This window comes from Emiliania huxleyi (assembly GCF_000372725.1).
Source record: "Emiliania huxleyi CCMP1516 chromosome Unknown EMIHUscaffold_218, whole genome shotgun sequence".
NCBI classification, from domain to species: Eukaryota; Haptophyta; order Isochrysidales; family Noelaerhabdaceae; genus Emiliania; species Emiliania huxleyi.
This window is the reverse complement of record NW_005200434.1, coordinates 204,117-220,622: the sequence shown is the minus strand read 5'-3', so window position 1 is coordinate 220,622 and position 16,506 is coordinate 204,117. Positions and strand designations below refer to the sequence as shown.

Genomic DNA, 16,506 nt, shown 5'->3' with positions numbered 1-16,506 from the left:
GTCGTCGCTGGCTCCCTTCTGATGCGGCTTCCGCTCCCACGTACCGCACCCAAACGGACGACGCCGCCTGCCGGCTCGGAGCAGCGGCAAACAGCGGACGGAGGCGATAGAGGCGGGCGTTGGACTCCACGGGTGAGCATCTCGGCCCTCCATCGTCATCCACCACCGCCGCCTAGCTCGTCGCCGCCGCCTCCGCTGGACGCACATGCTGCTCTATCGTCGGCGGCGGTCAGTCTCCGCTCGAAGAATGCAATGAGGTCGCCACGCTTCTTCCCACGCTCGCGGAAGCCAGCGCCCTCCGAGCCGGCGTGTGAATGTTGCACCGACGGCGTGTCAGAGCTGCGCCTGAACCAGCAGGGTTCGCTGGTCATCACGCTCCGACGAGCGACGGGCCTGCGCCGAGCCGACGTGCGAGTGCTCGGTGGAAGCTCTGACCCGTACGCCGTCGTGGCCGCGGCAGGAGGCGCGCCCGCCACGAGTAGCACCGTCAAGTCGAGTCTTTCTCCAACCTGGGAGGAGACCCTGCGGCTCGCTGGCGGCATCGCGTTCCGCGAAGTGCTTCGCCACCCTCTGACTGTGACCATCATGGACCGCGACACGAAGAAGATCCGCGAGCTCCTCTCCTCCTCGGACGACGTGCTCGGAACGGTCTCGGCGTCGCTATTGCCGGTGCTTGGGCGACAGAAGGCCCTCCGCTGCAGCGACTCGTTCGAACCTCCCCTCCACGCCATAGGCGCTCGCCGACGAAGACGCTGCCGACCTCGTGCTGCCCTTGTCTCCTCCCGGCCGCGGGACAGTGTACCTTCGCGTCGAGTGGCGGCCGGCGGCGGTGACGTTTGAAGTGTGGGATTCTTCGCCAACCGCGCAGCCGCCAGACCCGCCGGTCGAGGTTGTCCACCGCACGACGGGGGCGGGCGTCGCGGAGACCAAGGCGTCGCTGCTCGAGGCGTCGCTGCTCGAGGCCTGCTATGATGACGCGGGGCAGGACCCCAGCGACGAGGCGCCGGAGGACGAGGCACCGGCGAGCACGCGGCAGTACGGCACCGGCTGCTGCATCTGCTGCATCGGCTCGCACTCGCAGGCGCAGAGAATCATCGTTCCCTGTGTGGTGATGTGAATCTGCAGAATCTGAGAGGAGACTGTGCCACAAGGACAGCTGTGAGCTCGGAGAGCTTGACAAAAAGACCCTGCACAACGATCGCACGGCCACGGGCCCCGGGGACCCGTTCCTTTTTTCCCATCTCCTAGTAAAAGTCTCCGTTTTTATTTATTTACAGAGCTCTGTCCTCTGAGAGAGCTTGAGTCATCCCTTGAGGGGTTCGGGAACGCAGGTTTCGGGAATAAGAGTAATTGACGTCGCGGGAGACGCGCGGTGCCGCGCGGAGTCCGGAGAGTGGTCCGGTTTTGCGGCCGTTCGGTCACAGAGAGTTTCACCTGCGCCCGGAGTGCGCAGGGCCTCTGCTCTTCTATCAGCGGCTATTTACTTCAAAATGCTCACAACGGGCGCGGCCCTCCTTGAGCTCCTCCATCATCCTCGCCCACCCTGACCGCCGACCGCGCCGCGGCCCCGCTCGGGTTGTCGTCCCTCCCCACGCCCAGCTCTGACGCTGCGCGCGCCGCTGCGGCGTACCGCTCGCGCGAGAGCGGCGCGCCCTCGCCCACCTCAGTCAGCGCGCCGCCGTGCGCCGCGCGATTCGCCTCCTCCACCACCTCCGCCGCGCGCATCCTCGCCAGCCAGCCCAGCAGCGAGAAGGCCTTGCTCACTCTGCCCCCTCCGCCGCCGAGGCCCCACCGGCCGCAGCACCAGCGCTGGAAGGCGCCGGTGCCGAGGCCGGAGGCGCGCCGGCGGGCGTGGTACTTGTCGTACTCGGCCAGGTCCATCCGCCCCGTCCGCTCGTCGGCAAAGCGCCGCCGCTCCGACTCGTTCGAGCCCGCGACGGCCGCCACCGCCTCGCCGCCCGCCCCTGCCGCCTCGTCCGCGGCCTCCGGCTCCGCGCCGGCGTCGTCGCTCGCCTCGCGCTCCTCCACCTCGTCGCCCAGCAGCGCGTGGCTGCTCGACGGGTCCGACTCCGCATCCGCGCTCGCCTGCTTGCGCGCCGCCGCGAGCAGCGACGCGTGCCTCGCCGCCTCGAGCGGGAAGAGCTCGACCAGCCGCTCGAAGGCGATGCCGCCCTCGGGCCGCCGCACCAGTGGAAGGACGCGCGAGAGCCACGCCGCGACGTGCGAGAGCAGCTCCTCCACTGCCCCCGCCGACGGCTCGCGCGCGTCGCCATGTACGTACATGACGCTTGCCAGCGAGCTGGCCACCTCCTCCTCGGCGCTGCCGGCGCGCGGGCGCTTAGTCAGGATGGAGAGCATGCTACTCGCGCCCGCCGCGCCGGAGGCATTCTCCTCCTCGGCCCGGCTCTGCTTCCCGCCGGTGGGCAGCGGAGCCTCGCTGCTGCTGGTGGCCGCCGGCGGAGGAGCGTACTGGTGGTTGGCGGCGGCCTTGGCGGCCGCCGCCTTTTGCTTGGCGGCCTCGTTTTTCCGCGCGAGGTCGTCGAGGAACTCGCGCAGCTGCTGCAGCTCGGCCAGCGCGGGAAGGCTCTCTTCCGCCGCCTCGAGCGTGGAGAGCGCGCCGGCGACGCGCTCGCGGAAGAGACGCATCTTCTCGCAGCTGCTCTTGGACGGCCGCGACAGCAGGCCGCGCAGCATCGGCCCATGATCCGCGAGGAGGCTGTCGCGTAGCTGGTGTGCTTCTCGCGCCATTCTGCTCGATTGCGAGAAATACCGGTGGGGCTGACGCTTCACGTTCCAAGCATTGAAGAGGGCGACCGCGAGGTGGCACGAAGGTTGCAGCGAGAATCGGAGAGAGAATGCGAAGAGAGATAGGAAGAGGCGGACGCCCAAGGGTGGGCGATGGATAGCGCATCAACACCCCTCTCCTTAAAATCTGTCGCGGGGGAAGGTGACTGCACCAAAACCCGCGAAGAATTGAGAAGGGAACTTGAGATTGGCCTGCGCCGCATTTAGTTATGGTGTCCAGTGGCCGAATTGTGTCGGCGGGCCGAGTGTCGTTTCGCCTCTGTCGCTGGTCCGGGGATCTGGTCAGCGTGGTTGTGGGAGAGCCCCGCAATCGGCCTGCGCGGCGCGCGCGGGTCCATAGCTATGAATGAAACTACCCCTACAGCGAGTTCGCACGGAGCGAGCCCGCGGGTGGAACCCTACCCTCCAGTGGAGGGAGCAGCGTCCCTTCCAGTGGACGCGCCTCCTCCTGTTGGCCCCTTGCGAGAGGAGTCCTGGGGAAGCGCACCGCCATCGGAGGACGGTGTGATCAGCGACACAATCTCCGAGCAATGGCTCCACGCGGCCAGCAATAGCGACCCGAGAGATCGCGAACTCCGCACCTCGGACGTCGTTGAGGGGCCGCTGCACGGCTCGAAACGGGTCCCGAGCATACCCGCTGTGTTCGAGGATCTCACGTACCAGGACCGAAAGGGCGAGCACCACCGACTGGAGGGCTCGCTCCTCGACACTGGTGCCGGAGTCACGGTCGTCGACGAGGCCACCGCAGATCGCATGTGCAAGGCGGGCGCCGCGGTGATCGACCGGTCGAGCACCGGAATCACGCTCTCGGGCGTCGGCTCGCGGAGAGTCGTGGGCACGCTGCGCATGCGAATCGCCATCGCAGCGACTCACCTGGAGAGTGGGCGAACGACGCGATTGCGCTATGAGCATGTCGGCCTCGTGGCGGAGGGAGACGACCAAATTCGCATCTTTGGCAACGACTTTTCCTACACTCACGTGAAGGATGTAGCGTTGGGTGAGCATCACGCCATCCTACGGCACGGCGGCGAGTTGCACCGGGCCAACATCGTCACGGACGTCAAGCTCAAACGCATGTACGAATGCGCTGCCGAAGGCGCGTACGCGTGCGGCAGCGAGGGCAGCCCCCTTCGAGAGCTCACCCACGCCCACCGCAGCCCCCTCCCGAAGCTGATGCCGGCGGGCGAGTTCTGGGACAGCCGGTGGGGGATCCCGCGGAGGTACGGCGACGCCGGCCCGACCCCGCTCGCCACCCTGGCTGCAAGCGAGGGCTCCGCAAAGCCAGAGGAGCAAGACGCGCGGGGCCGGCTCGCCGAGCGCACGAACTTCAAGGCGTGGGGGACCACCGCCGTTCGTGTCAGGGTCCACCCCGCCATGGAGGGTAAGCTCGTCCTCCCGATACCTCTTACCGGCGAGGACGTAGCCGGCGACGAGGCGAGGGGCGCCTTCTTTGCACGCACGGCGCTGCAGCTACAGACGCAAATGGATAGCAACCTCCATCGAGTCCGGGATTCGCACATCACGATCAAGGTCGACAACCTTACGGGCGGCCGGATCCGGGTCGAGGCAGGCACGAACCTCTGCTTCTGCTACCTCGCGGAGCTCGAGCAGGGCGGGGCGCTCCTGCCGGCCCACCCTTGCGTGGCAGCGGCGGACGCAGAGAGAGCCGCCACCGCTCGCGCAGCGGACGAGGTGCGGATCGCTGGCCAGCGTCAAGGTCGGGACGGGCGTGGCATCGTGCGAGTCGCCGTCCCGGCGCAATTGGAGGGACGGCGCGTCCTCTACACGGCGCCGCCGCCCGACACCGACGTGGGCCGAGACTGCGCAGCGGGGCGGCTGGGCATAGGCACGTACGTGACCACAGTCATGGGGGGGCACTTCCAAGTCGTCCTAGACGTCAAGGAGACCTGCGAACTAATCCTGCAAAAGGGCACCGTGCTGTGCAGTTACTACCTGCCCGATGAGAAGGGCCACTTCGACTACGCAGTGCGGCCGCCCGAGCCACCCGAGCTGTCGGCGGAGGAGGTCGCTAGGGCCACCCACCCCATGCCCGAGGGAGCAGACGTGGACACAGAGGCGTACGAGCGGCGCATCAAGCAGCTGATGGAGACCTACACGGAGCGGAGGCGCTACGTGTTCCCCAAAGGGGACCGCATCGGGAGCTGCCTGGCGGGCGTGTTCGATGTGACCCTCCGCCCCGAATTCGACCCAGAAAAGGGCGGGACGAAGGTCATAGAGAACAAGCCCTACTTCAACCAGGGGCACGAGCAGAAGGAGGCCATACTCGAGATGCAGCGGACCTTCTTTGCGGTCGGAGCACTGGTGCCCTCGCAGGAAGCGCACGGCTGCGCCTGTGTGGTGGTGCCTAAGCCCAAGGGCGGATACCGGGTGGCCTTCGACTTCCGCACGGTCAACGCTGCTACTGTGCCTGCGTTCTACCCCCTGCCCACCCTGCAAGCATGTCTCGACAGGCTGGGCGGCGCACGCTTCATGACCGCGCTTGACATGAACAGCGCCTTCCATCAGATCCCGGCCACGCCGCGGGCATCGAAGGCCATGAGCCTCAACATGCCCAAAGGCAATGCAGACCGAGGACGACGACGAGGACGCCGACCGCTCCGAGGAGTATTCCGACGACGACGGGAGGGCGTCCGACTTGTAGCTGGCCTCACCCATATCTTACCCTCTGCCCCCCCCCTCCTGCTACCCCCCAGGCTAGATGGAGTAGTCACAGATAGCCCCACACAGCCCCTTACCCCGGGTACTACCCCTTCACCCTCGCCTCGCTGTGTTTCTGAACACGTAGACGACCACGCTGTGGGGGTTGTGTTATAGGAGTAGGAGTGGGGTGCAGGTTGCTCACCCACGGCACCGGGCCGGTGCTTGCACTTTGAATGCCGTGGGGCTCCTGCCCGTGTCCGGGCGTGGAGATGCGAGGGTCGCCCCCCCTTGCCCCACCACTTTGTGTGTGTGGAGACGTTTACCTTACCTTACCTACCTTCCCCCCCCCTCTCCTCCTCGACTGCATTCCCTTTTACATACATATATGATATATTTGTTTGCATGTTTGGTGTAGGACAAATACGCGGAATAGGAATAGGATAATCAGTACCACACACACCCTTTGTTCCCCGTGCGTACTCTCTCACTGAACCGCCGCCAGCCGCTCCTCGAGCCGCTCGCGCAGCCGGCCAGCGAGTCGGTCGAGCTCCTCCTGCAGCACGGCCCGCTCGGTGTCGCTCACGCCGGCGAGCACCTCCCGGAGCGGGTCGGCGCCCCTGTCCGCCCCTGCGCGGCCGCCGCCGCCGAACGGCAGCGCGTCGACCGTCTCGAGCAGCTGCAGCGCCGCGCGCGCGAGGCGCGCCACGGCTGAGTCGGCGGCGGCGGGGCCCTGCGCCTCGAGTGCGGCGGCGAGGATGGGCCTCGCGGCGCGCGCGGCCGCGACGGGGTCCTGCGACAAGTCCCCCGCCGCGAGGGCGGCCGCCTCCTCGCCGAGGGTCGACTTGAGCAAGTCGACGAGCGAGAGGGCATAGAGCTCCTATTAATTAGCTAGTAATTCGCTAGGAATTAGCTAGTGATCAGTCGACGAGCGAGAGGGCATAGAGCTCCTCGTCGCGCGAGAGGGGCGGCGCCAGCGCGTCGAGCAGGGCGCGCGCGGAGGTGAGCGACGGCAGCGGCACCCCCCCGCCCGTGGCGGCGCCCGCGCGCGGCGGCAGCGGGACGGGCAGCTCGAGCGGCTCGGGCGGCGGCGGCAGGAACGGGAGGCGCGGCGGCTGCGGCAGAGCGGCGGCAACGAGCGGCACCGCCTTGCGAAGGGCTTGCCGCAGCAGCAAGTCGGAGGCGCCGGCCGCCTCGTCGGCGAGGAGGGCGCGGATCGAGGCCGCGTCCGGCGAGAGCACGAAAGCGGCGGCGGCGGCGGGCGTGAGGCCCTCGTCCGGCACCGCGTCGAGGTCGACAAAAGCGGCGCCCTCCTGCCGCGCGACGACTCCGGCGGCCGAGTTGACGAGGGCGGCGAGCCGCGTCGGCGTCACCACCCCCTTGAGGGCGGGGTCGCCGCCGCCGTAGAGCACCTCCTGCAGCGCCTATGCGACGCGCCCTGGGCGTGTCAACGCACCTGCCCGGGTCGCCGCCGCCGCCGAAGCCCTGGTGCGGCGCCTTTTGCAGCTCGGGCCGGTCGGAGGAGAGCAGCTTGCGCGCGACGAAGGGGTACGCCTCGAGGACGAGGCCGTAGTCCGGGTCGGCCTGCAAGCGCGAGCCACGAGTGAGCTACTCAGCTCGTTAATAGCTCATTAATTAATTATTGAGTAACGGCCTGCAGCGCGAGCCCCTCGAGCGTGACCACGGCGCGCGCGAGCAACGCAAAGTACGGCGGGATGGAGAAGGGGATGTCGTTGAGCACGGTGAGCATGTCGCTGGTCATCGCCTGGAAGCCTCCGACGGTGGACTCGACCGAGCCGTCCATCCCGTAGAGGGTCTTGAGCTCCTGCTCATACTTCTTGGCGCCGCCGCCCTTGACGTACGGCGAGAGCGCCTTGTCCATCAGAGGGAGCACCTTGGCGCGGTTGCAGTCGGGCGGCAGGATGCCGAGGCCGACAAAGTCGTCGATCAGGGCGGCGTAGTCCTTGTTGGCGGGGTGGATGAATTAACGAATTAACTAGTAATTAACTAGTAATTAACTAACTATTAATCACTCAGGGCGGCGTAGTCCTTGTTGGCGGGGTGGATGAATGAACTATTCATCGACTCTAATTACTCAGGGCGGCGTAGTCCTTGTTGGCGAGGTGGATGAATGAACTATTCATTGACTCTAAGTACTCAGGGCGGCGTAGTCCTTGTTTGCGAGGTGGATGAGTGAACTATTCATCGACTCTAATTACTCAGGGCGGCGTAGTCCTTGTTTGCGAGGTGGACGAATGAACTATTCATTGACTCTAAGTACTCAGGGCGGCGTAGTCCTTGTTTGCGAGGTGGATGATGGACGAGACGAACAGGTCCTGGTCCTTGCGCTGCACGCGCGCGACCAGACCAAAGTCGATCAGCACGAGCCTGCGCCCGCCGGCAGGCACGCAGGGGGCGGGTCGCGCCGCGCAACAGCCCTCTCCGCGGCGGGCGTGCGCGTCGCTCGGGCCTCGCTGGGCTAGAGGGCGGGGCGCGGGCCAGGCGGGTGAGGGGGGAAAGTCGCACCGCGCACGGCTCTGGTCGTGCGGCCGCATCAGGTTGCCCGGGTGCGGGTCCGAGTGGAAGAAGCCTAGAGAAGGGTCAAAGAAGCCGCTCCGCGAGACTCCCGAGGCGCGCCCTGCCGGGGGCCGGCGGCGGAGGCGAGGGAGTGGGGCCTGTCTGCAGCAGCTGCACGAGGAAGCACTCCTGACCGATGGCGACCAGCTCGCGGACCTCCTCGGTCGAGCACTCAGACAGCTTGCGCCCGTCGATCCACTCGCTCACGAGCACGCGCCGCGTCGTCAGCGCCTCGTACACGCGCGGCACCGCCACGTCCGTGACGCCCGCCTCGGCGAGGCCGCGCGCCATCGTCTGCATGTTCGCCGCCTACGCGGCGCGCGGCACCGGCCTGAGAGACACGCGCCCCAAGCTCTCCCGCCGCCTGCCGGCGCGCTGCTCGCCTCGTTCTTGAAGTCCAGCTCCGTGTAGAAGCCGACTGCCCACTCGTTTAGCAAGCCGACGTAGTCGGTGCGCTGCTGCGGCGCGAAACGCTCGACCTACACGCGGGACACGCGCGCAGCCCTGGCGCTGGGCGCGGACCGCGGAGGGCGCGGGCAGCGGCGGCTCGCCAGCCCCTGGTAGACCTCCGCCGCCCGCCGCAGCACGTACAGGTCTTTGGAGACGAGGGACTGGACTCCCGGCCGCTGCACCTTGACCGCCACAGCCTCGCCTGTGGGCAATCTTCGACGATGGTGAGGGCTGCAGCCGAGGGGAGCGAGTCGACCGCCGCCGGGCTCGCCGCTCGAGCGGAGCGTCGCCCGGAAGACCTGCGCCAGCGAGGCCGCCGCCGCCGGCTCGGCCGAGAAGTCGGAAAACAACTCGTCGATCGGGGCGCCAAGCTCCTCCTCGACCATCTCGCGCGCCACGTCAGCGGGGAAGCCCTCGACGCCGTCTTGCAGGATGGTGAGCTCGTCGAGCGCCGCTTGAGGCAGGATGTCGGGCCGCACCGACATCATCTGTCCCATCTTGACGTACGTCGGCCCCAACTTTTGGATCCGCTCTCGGGCGTCGCGTGCGAGCTCCGAGGCCGAGTCGTTCAGCGCGTCGGTGCCGCCCGAGACGAGGAGCGCCGCCACGCGCGTGAGGAAGGGAACGCTCACCGACAGAAACTCCGCCCAGCGCGACTGCAGCGCGCCGCCCTGCCCCTCCCAGTACTTTTGGATCGCCTCCTTGTCATACACCAGCGGAAGGCCCTCCTCGTCGACCAGGCCGGTGCGGCTCTCGTCGATGGCGACGAAGCTGTCGTCCGCGTCGGGCGCCTCGACGTCCTGAACCGAGCCGGCCACCTCCTGCACCACCGTGGCAGCGGCGGTGGCCGCCTGCGCCATCCCCGGGAGCTGCATCGCCGCGGTCGCGGCCCGAGGAAAAAGAGAGGAGGAAGTTGACGCGTCGGGAGGGTGATGCCACACGCCCGTGCGGAAGGCTGCCGCCGGAGCGACGCAGATGAGCGCGATCAGGGTCGACATCGCAAACGAGGAACAGGTGCGGTCCGACCGCACGCGATGCGGAGATTCCTCGAACCGCCCCCCGAGAATTCAACAAAAAGAATTCTCACGCACCGCACACAGGTTCGACACAGGTACCAAAGGTGGGGACGTGTCTGTCCTCGACCCAGCCCTAGCTTGGGATGTCCGTTTTATTTATTTATTTACACAGGTACCAAAAGAGGCACAGCCTGCGACGGACCTTTAGAAGGCGCCGTCGTCCTCATGGAGGTGGGCACGATCGGGGGGACAGTCGAATCCGCGAGCACCGTAGTGCTCGCCGAAAAGACCATCCCCATCATCCCAACCCCCCCGGCGACCCCCTCGCCGCTTGCCCCGCCAGCGGGCACTGCGCGACCCACCCCCGCGCCCTCGACCGCGCCGAGAAAGAATTTAAACAAAACAAGTCTGTCTCACAGCAGAAAGAAATCCAAGTCCATTTTTCTTGTTGGTCTGTTTTCTTTCTCTTTAGGTCCAATGAGTCATTTTACCTAGCTCCCGGCTTACCTGGGGCTGCCGGCCGAAGCTGAGAAACCAGTGGGGTGGGTGGAGGGTGCCGCGGTGTGCGAAAAGGCTTAGAAACGGCGCGTTAGCTCGGGTCACGCCCGAGCAGCGCTGCGTCTCTCCGCCCCTCCCCTAGCCCCTCCCCCACCTCAAAATGCGCCACCGCCCACCTCACGTACGGCTGTGTGAGCAGCTCCCGGCGGGACCTCGAAGGACCGCACGCGCGCCCGCGCGGCGCGGGGCCCAGCCCACAGCCACGATCGTTCACGAGAGAACGCACCCCAGAGTACGAGAGACCCTTCCCCATGGCTGCCACTGCGCCAGCTGTCCTTGTGCGCGGGCTAGGCCGCCCTTGTTTGGCGGCGATCAGCAGGAGCGTACAGCCGCTCACACCGCGATGCACGCACGTCGCGTCAACCCGCCCATCCCCGGCGAGCCACGTCTGCACCACGCTGACCTTGCCGCTCTCCGCCGCCGCCTCGATCCTTTTCGGCAGCGAGAGCGGCGCAGCAGTAGCCGCCGTTGACGCGTGCCCGCGCCGGGACGCGGCCGAGCCAGCCTTCGTCCGGCCGGGCATGCAAACGGGAGGGGTTGCTGGTGCTGAGCGCGTTCACTCTCTTTCTCCCGCGCGGGCATCAAAAAAAAAAGAATTTCGTGCTCGGGTTTCTCTTTTCTGTGTTGCTGTGGGCCGGCCGCAATCCATACAGTCACGCGGCGGCGAGCGTTCCGTCGAGGGCCGGCGGAGGCGGGACCGGGCTTGGAGGGGGAGGCGGACTGCGCTGCTCGCCGCGAGGGTGAAGCCGTCGGGTCTGGCGAGGGGCGCCAGGGCGAAGAGGATGGACATCGTAGGGCTGAGCGGCAGGAGGCTGTGACTGGCGCTTGCGATGAAGGAGCCTGGCAGACACGCAAGGATCGCTTGTTCGTCACTTTTCTTTTTTTGTTGCCTGTGTTAGAGTGCTTGCCTCTCCGCCTGTCCGCATCTGTGTCGAGCATGTCTGATGGGAGAGAGAGCGACTCCTCCCCGCGGACGCGACCCGCGCGCACCTCCACGCCCCTCAGAAACAGAAAAAGTAAGCCACGGGCTGGGGTCCAAGGACTCTCACGCCCCCCTCTTCTGGCGATTCCCTTGTCCAAAGTTCGAGTGATAGCCAAAGATACACTTGACTATACATTTTCAAAGATACACTTTATAACATTCCTCCGGTGTATCTACGAAGTGTATCTTCGAGTGTATCTTGAGTGTATCTCAGCGCCGGGCGCCCCAGGACCAGTTGCAGAGGGCGCAGGTGGCTGGGTCCCACGAGTGCTGGCACTGGCCTGGCTGGGGCTCACCCACAGGGCCCACAGGGATGACTGGCTCCGAGGGGAGGGGGCGGTAGCCCATGGGGAGAGGGATTACCGGCACACACGGCACGCCGGGACCCGTGAGAGGAGACTGTGGAGGCTGCGCCGGCGCGGGCGTGAGCGGCGGCCTCTGCGGCCGCCTGGCCTGCTTGCGCGCCTCCTTGACCGCCCGCTCTGCCGCCATCTCCTACAGCCCAGGGAAGGAGGACTGAGCGCAGCCAGGATGGGTGCGGGCTCAGGAGCGCACCTCCGGGGAGCGGCGAGGCTGGCGAGCTGCAGGCGGCGGCAGCTCCGACCCGTACTCGTGGTGGTAGGCCAGCTTGGCGGCCGCCTCCTCGGCTGTCGCGCTGTTCGAGTCGGGCAGGTGGCGCTGAGTCTTCTCGCCGACCCGCTTGAACTTGGCGACATAGGGACGGTTGCGCTTCTTGCTGCCGCCCTGCTTGAACACGTTCTCGTAGCCGGTGCTGGACGCGGACGACATGCGGAGAACCACGGGCTTGCCCTTCCAGAAGCCGGCGCGGAACATGATGCCATTGGGGCCCTCAAAGGGCGGGCCGAGCCCCTCCAGCGGCATGAGCAACTGCCGCTCCCGCTTACGTGTATCTTCACTATGAACGCGCTCCGTCAAGATACACCTCTTCGTTTGGGCCGCGGTGTATCTTCGTATGAAGATACACCTCTTCGTTTGGGCTGGGCCGTGTATCTCCGCATAAGTGTATCTTCAGTGTATCTTCCGCCCGTCTAGATACACGGAGGGGTGTATCTTCTCTCATGACACGAACCTCCCTCCGGGGAACCTCCCAAAGGGGGGGGGCGTGAGAGTCCTTGCTGGGGTCAACTCACACCCCCCCGACAGTCAGTGCAACACAACACGCCGACAAGTCTTGTGGCGCACTGTCCCCCCACGACCCCGCCAGTGCGGGACAGTACAGTTCCCGCAGCGCGGCGGTCCCGCGCCTCGAGCTCGGGTCACGCCCGAGGCCAATCAGCGCTGCCGCGTCTCTCCGCCCCTCCCCTAGCCCCTCCCCCACCTCAAAATGCGCCACCGCCCACCTCACGTACGGCTGTGTGAGCAGCTCCCGGCGGGACCTCGAAGGACCGCACGCGCGCCCGCGCGGCGCGGGGCCCAGCCCACAGCCACGATCGTTCACGAGAGAACGCACCCCAGAGTACGAGAGACCCTTCCCCATGGCTGCCACTGCGCCAGCTGTCCTTGTGCGCGGGCTAGGCCGCCTCCCGCGCCCTGGCCCTCGCAGCGGCACCTGACGCGCGCCTCGCCTTGGCTGCGGCGAGCGCCGCCTCTGCCGCCGCCGCCGCTGCCGCCGCCTCTGCCGCCGCCGCCGTCGCTGCCGCCTCTGCCGCCGCCGCCTCTGCCGCCGCCGCCTCTGCCGCCGCTACTGCCGCCTCCTCCGCCTCCTCCTCCGCTGCGGCAGCCTCCTCCTCCTCCTCTGCAGCTGCCACGGCCGCAGCCTCCGCCGCTGCCTGCCGGCGCGCCTCCGCTGCCGCCTCCACGCCCTCCTCCTCGGCCGCCTCCGCCGTCTCCTCGTCGCCCTCCTCCTCGCTCGCCTCGCCCGCCGCCTCTCCCAGCGCCTCCGCCAGCCCCTCGACCGACGTCTCCGGCGTGATGCCGAACCGGATCCTGTCCTCGTGGAGCTCCGCGAGAAGCTTGAGCAGCCCCTCCCTGTCCAACGGCGCGGGCGCGGCTGCGGCTGCCTCCCCCGGCACCTCCTGCGACGGCCCAGCGCCGCCGCTCCCGCCGCCCTTCTTCTTCTTCTTCTTGCCCTTCTTGCCCTTGGCGCGCTTCTCCGCCTCGACCTCCGCCAGCAGCTCGTCGGCGTGCCGCGCCGCCTCCTTCTCCTCCGCCGCCCTCTGCGCCGCCCTCGCCGCCGCCTCCGCAGCCCACGCCGCCTCCTCCGCCGCCTTCTCGGCCGCCGCCTTGGCCGCCGCATGCTCCTCGAGGGCGCGCACGCACTCGGCGTGGCCCCTCTCCTTGGCGTACTGCAGCGCGGTCTTGCCCTTCTTGGTGCACAGCGTCATATCTGCGCCCGCCCGCAGCAGCTGGCGCACCACGGCGGGATGGTTGCCAAGGGCGGCGAGCATCAGTGCGGTGTCGCCCTTGTTGACCTGCATGTCGATCTCTGCGCCAAGCCGGATCAGCGTGTCGACAATCCGCTCGTGGCCTTTCGCGGCGGCCTGCATCAGCGCAGTGCCGCAGGTATTGGTTCGCTGGTCCATCTCCGCGCCGTGCCGCAACGCCAGCTCGACCATCTCCTCGCGGCCGTTCAAGGCGGCGAGGCTCAGCGCGGTGCCGCCGTTGCTCTTCTGCAATGAGACATCCGCGCCGCGCCGCAGAAGCGCCTCGGCCAGCCCCGCGTGGCCTTTGATCATTGCGATCATCAGCAGCGTCACGCCGCTCACGCGAGTGCCGCAAGCAAAGGTGTACTCGAACGTCGCGTCGACCCACCCGCCGCCGTCGAGCCACTCCAGCACCGCCGCCTCCTCGCCTCGCCGAACCGCTAGCACGACCTCCTCTGGCACCTCTCCGCTGCCCGGCGCGGCCTCCGCGCCGCCCTCGCCGCTCACAGCAGAGGCCGCGGCACTGGCGCCCGCCACCGCCTCGCCTGCGGGTGCGCCGCTCGTCCCCGCGCCATCCGCCTCGACCGCCGCCGCCTTGCTCCGAGCTGCCGCCACCTCCCCGAGATACGTCCTGAAAGCCTCGACGCACTCGGTGTGGCCCTTCTCCTTGGCGTACTGCAGCGCCGTCTTGGCCGCCGCAGTGCGCAGCTTCATGTCTGCGCCCGCCCGCAGCAAGCGAAGCACGACTGCGGGGCAACCCCCGAGGGCGGCGGCGGCCATCAGAGCGGTGTCGCCGTCGTTGTCCTGATGGTCGATCTCCGCGCCGGATCAGCGTGTCGACCACCCGCTCGTGGCCTCTGTAGGCGGCCTCGATCAGCGCTGTGCTGCCAAAATTGTTTTGCTGGTCGATCTCCGCGCCGTGCTGCAATGCCAGCTCGACCATCTCCTCGCGGCCGTTCAAGGCGGCGAGGCTCAGCGCGGAGCCGCCGTTGCTCTTCTGCAATGAGACATCCGCGCCGCGCCGCAGAAGCGCCTCGGCCAGCCCCGCGTGGCCTTTGATCATTGCGATCATCAGCAGCGTCACGCCGCTCACGCGAGTGCCGCAAGCAAAGGTGTACTCGAACGTCGCGTCGACCCACCCGCCGCCGTCGAGCCACGCCAGCACCGGAAATCCGTCGCCTCCACGAGCCGCAAGCACGACCTCCTCTGGCACCTCTCCGCTGCCCGGCGCGGCCTCCGCGCCGCCCTCGCCGCTCACAGCAGAGGCCGCAGCACTGGCGCCCGCCGCCGCCTCGACTTCCGGTGCGCCGTTCGCCCCTGCGCCGCCCGCCTCGGCCGACGGCGCCTCGCGCCGGCCCGCCACCTCCCCGAGATACGTCCTGAAAGCCTCGACGCACTCGGTGTGGCCCTTCTCTTTGGCGATCTGCAGCGCCGTCTTGCCCTCCGCAGTGCGCAGCGTCATGTCTGCGCCCGCCCGCAGCAAGCGAAGCACCACGGCAGGGTGGCCGTAGCGCGCGGCGAACACCAGCGCGGTGTGGCCGTCGCTGTCTTGAAGGTTGATCTCCGCCCCGTGCTGAATCAGCACCTCGACCACCTGCTCGTGGCCGTTGGCGGCGGCCGACATCAACGCGGTGCCGCCTTCGCGGTCCTGCAGGCTGATCCCTGCGCCGTGCCGCAGCAGCATCTCGGCCACGCGCTCGTGGCCGTTGGCGGCGGCGGCCATCAGCGCCGTACAGCCTTCGCTGTCTCGCGCGTCCGCCTCCGCGCCGCGCTTCAGCAGCAGTTCAACGAGCTGCTTGTGACCTTGTTTGGCGGCGATCAGCAGGAGCGTACAGCCGCTCACACCGCGATGCACGCACGTCGCGTCAACCCGCCCATCCCCGGCGAGCCACGTCTGCACCACGCTGACCTTGCCGCTCTCCGCCGCCGCCTCGATCCTTTTCGGCAGCGAGAGCGGCGCAGCAGTAGCCGCCGTTGACGCGTGCCCGCGCCGGGACGCGGCCGAGCCAGCCTTCGTCCGGCCGGGCATGCAAACGGGAGGGGTTGCTGGTGCTCTGGCGAGTACAGACCACGCCTGCTATTCACAGCACAAGCCCTCGCCGGGGGGCTCGAGCATGCGCAGCGAAAAGCAGGCGTGCGGCATGCGGAGCTCCCCACCGGCGGCGGGCTTGAAGACACTGAGCCGAGCGCGCCGGCGGCGGACCGCCGCCGGCGCGCTCGCTTCGGCGGATGGCTGAGCGGCACAGTTTCTGGCCGCCCGGCCTGCGAGCAGTCGCCGCGAGACGATCAAAGGCGCTCAATTCAAGCGCGCCGCCATGCCAGATCTCGCCCCACGCCCCGGCCAGACCGGGCAGTGCGTGCAGGAATGATGCAGGCATGATGGGTGGGTGTGGTGAGCACGCCAGCGGCACCGCTGCGCACTCTCAGGGTCGCAGCCGCCTATCTCGTGAGGGGCGTGGCTCGGGGCGGGTGCGAGAGAGTCGAGGAGCGCGGCGCGCGTGCGCGCGCGTGGTAAAGTCGGTTTATATTTCATCACTGGTATAAAAGAGACCCAAAACGGCACTCGCGCCGCGCCCACGCGCGCTCGTATCACCTCAACACTCACACAGCACGCTTGAATGAAGCCCCCGAGGGGCGAGCCGGACCGGCTGTGGAGCTACTTGGAGGAGACGGTTCTCTTCGCAGATCCATGAGGAGCTGTGAGGAGGCACATTTCCGCCTGGTTTCGGCGGCAGAGTGTGATAGACTCACGTGGAACCGCCGGCGGGGCGAGAGCCAGCAGCGGGCAAACCGCGCCTCCGGTGCTCCGCTGCGATGACGAGCTGGCGCCAGCCACGCGCGGCCTGGCCAGGTCGGCAGGCGAGCAGCAGGCATGCCGAGCGCGCGAGGCTGGTGCTGAGTGCTCGGGCTTCGAACAAAGAATTCGAGTTGTTGGTTATCAAAAGAATTCTTGGAGGCGCCCCGGTTCGGCTCTCCTATGTTGTTTGCGAGGGCGGCAGTGCGAGCGGCATCGCGACGCCGCTCCACGCTCTCTCGCTCCTCCGCCGCGTCCGCACCCGCCGCCGCCGCCGCCGCC

At 67.8% G+C, this 16,506-nt stretch overlaps 3 protein-coding genes across 3 annotated transcripts; 1 reads left to right on the top strand and 2 right to left on the bottom strand.

Moving 5' to 3' along the window:
* EMIHUDRAFT_443110 (hypothetical protein) lies at positions 1 to 1,286 on the top strand. The gene is made up of 2 exons (XM_005780339.1): positions 1 to 669; positions 734 to 1,286. The coding sequence occupies exons 1-2, from the start codon at positions 22 to 24 to the stop codon at positions 1,115 to 1,117; spliced, it is 1,032 nt and encodes a 343-aa protein (XP_005780396.1). The 5' UTR covers positions 1 to 21; the 3' UTR covers positions 1,118 to 1,286.
* Positions 1,287 to 1,494: 208 nt separating this feature from the next.
* EMIHUDRAFT_114477 (hypothetical protein) lies at positions 1,495 to 2,748 on the bottom strand (the record flags this gene model as incomplete). The annotated part of the gene is made up of 1 exon (XM_005780338.1): positions 1,495 to 2,748. One exon carries the CDS (start codon positions 2,746 to 2,748, stop codon positions 1,495 to 1,497), a length of 1,254 nt encoding a protein of 417 aa, XP_005780395.1.
* Positions 2,749 to 5,950: 3,202 nt separating this feature from the next.
* Positions 5,951 to 9,488, bottom strand: EMIHUDRAFT_457106 (hypothetical protein; the record flags this gene model as incomplete). Its single annotated transcript, XM_005780337.1, has 10 exons — positions 5,951 to 6,343; positions 6,414 to 6,887; positions 6,916 to 7,047; positions 7,115 to 7,426; positions 7,791 to 7,851; positions 7,990 to 8,053; positions 8,175 to 8,349; positions 8,460 to 8,519; positions 8,607 to 8,692; positions 8,747 to 9,488. The coding sequence occupies 10 exons, from the start codon at positions 9,486 to 9,488 to the stop codon at positions 5,951 to 5,953; spliced, it is 2,499 nt and encodes an 832-aa protein (XP_005780394.1).
* Between the last annotated feature and the right edge of the window lie 7,018 nt (positions 9,489 to 16,506).

What these genes read in the sequence shown, in the direction of transcription:
- EMIHUDRAFT_443110 (XM_005780339.1), top strand. Translation starts at nt 22, where the DNA reads ATGCGGCTTCCGCTCCCACGTACCGCACCCAAACGGACGACGCCGCCT. An exon ending in TCTCGGCGTCGCTATTGCCG is followed by an intron (nt 670 to 733) that starts GTGCTTGGGCGA and finishes TCCACGCCATAG; the next exon opens with GCGCTCGCCGACGAAGACGC.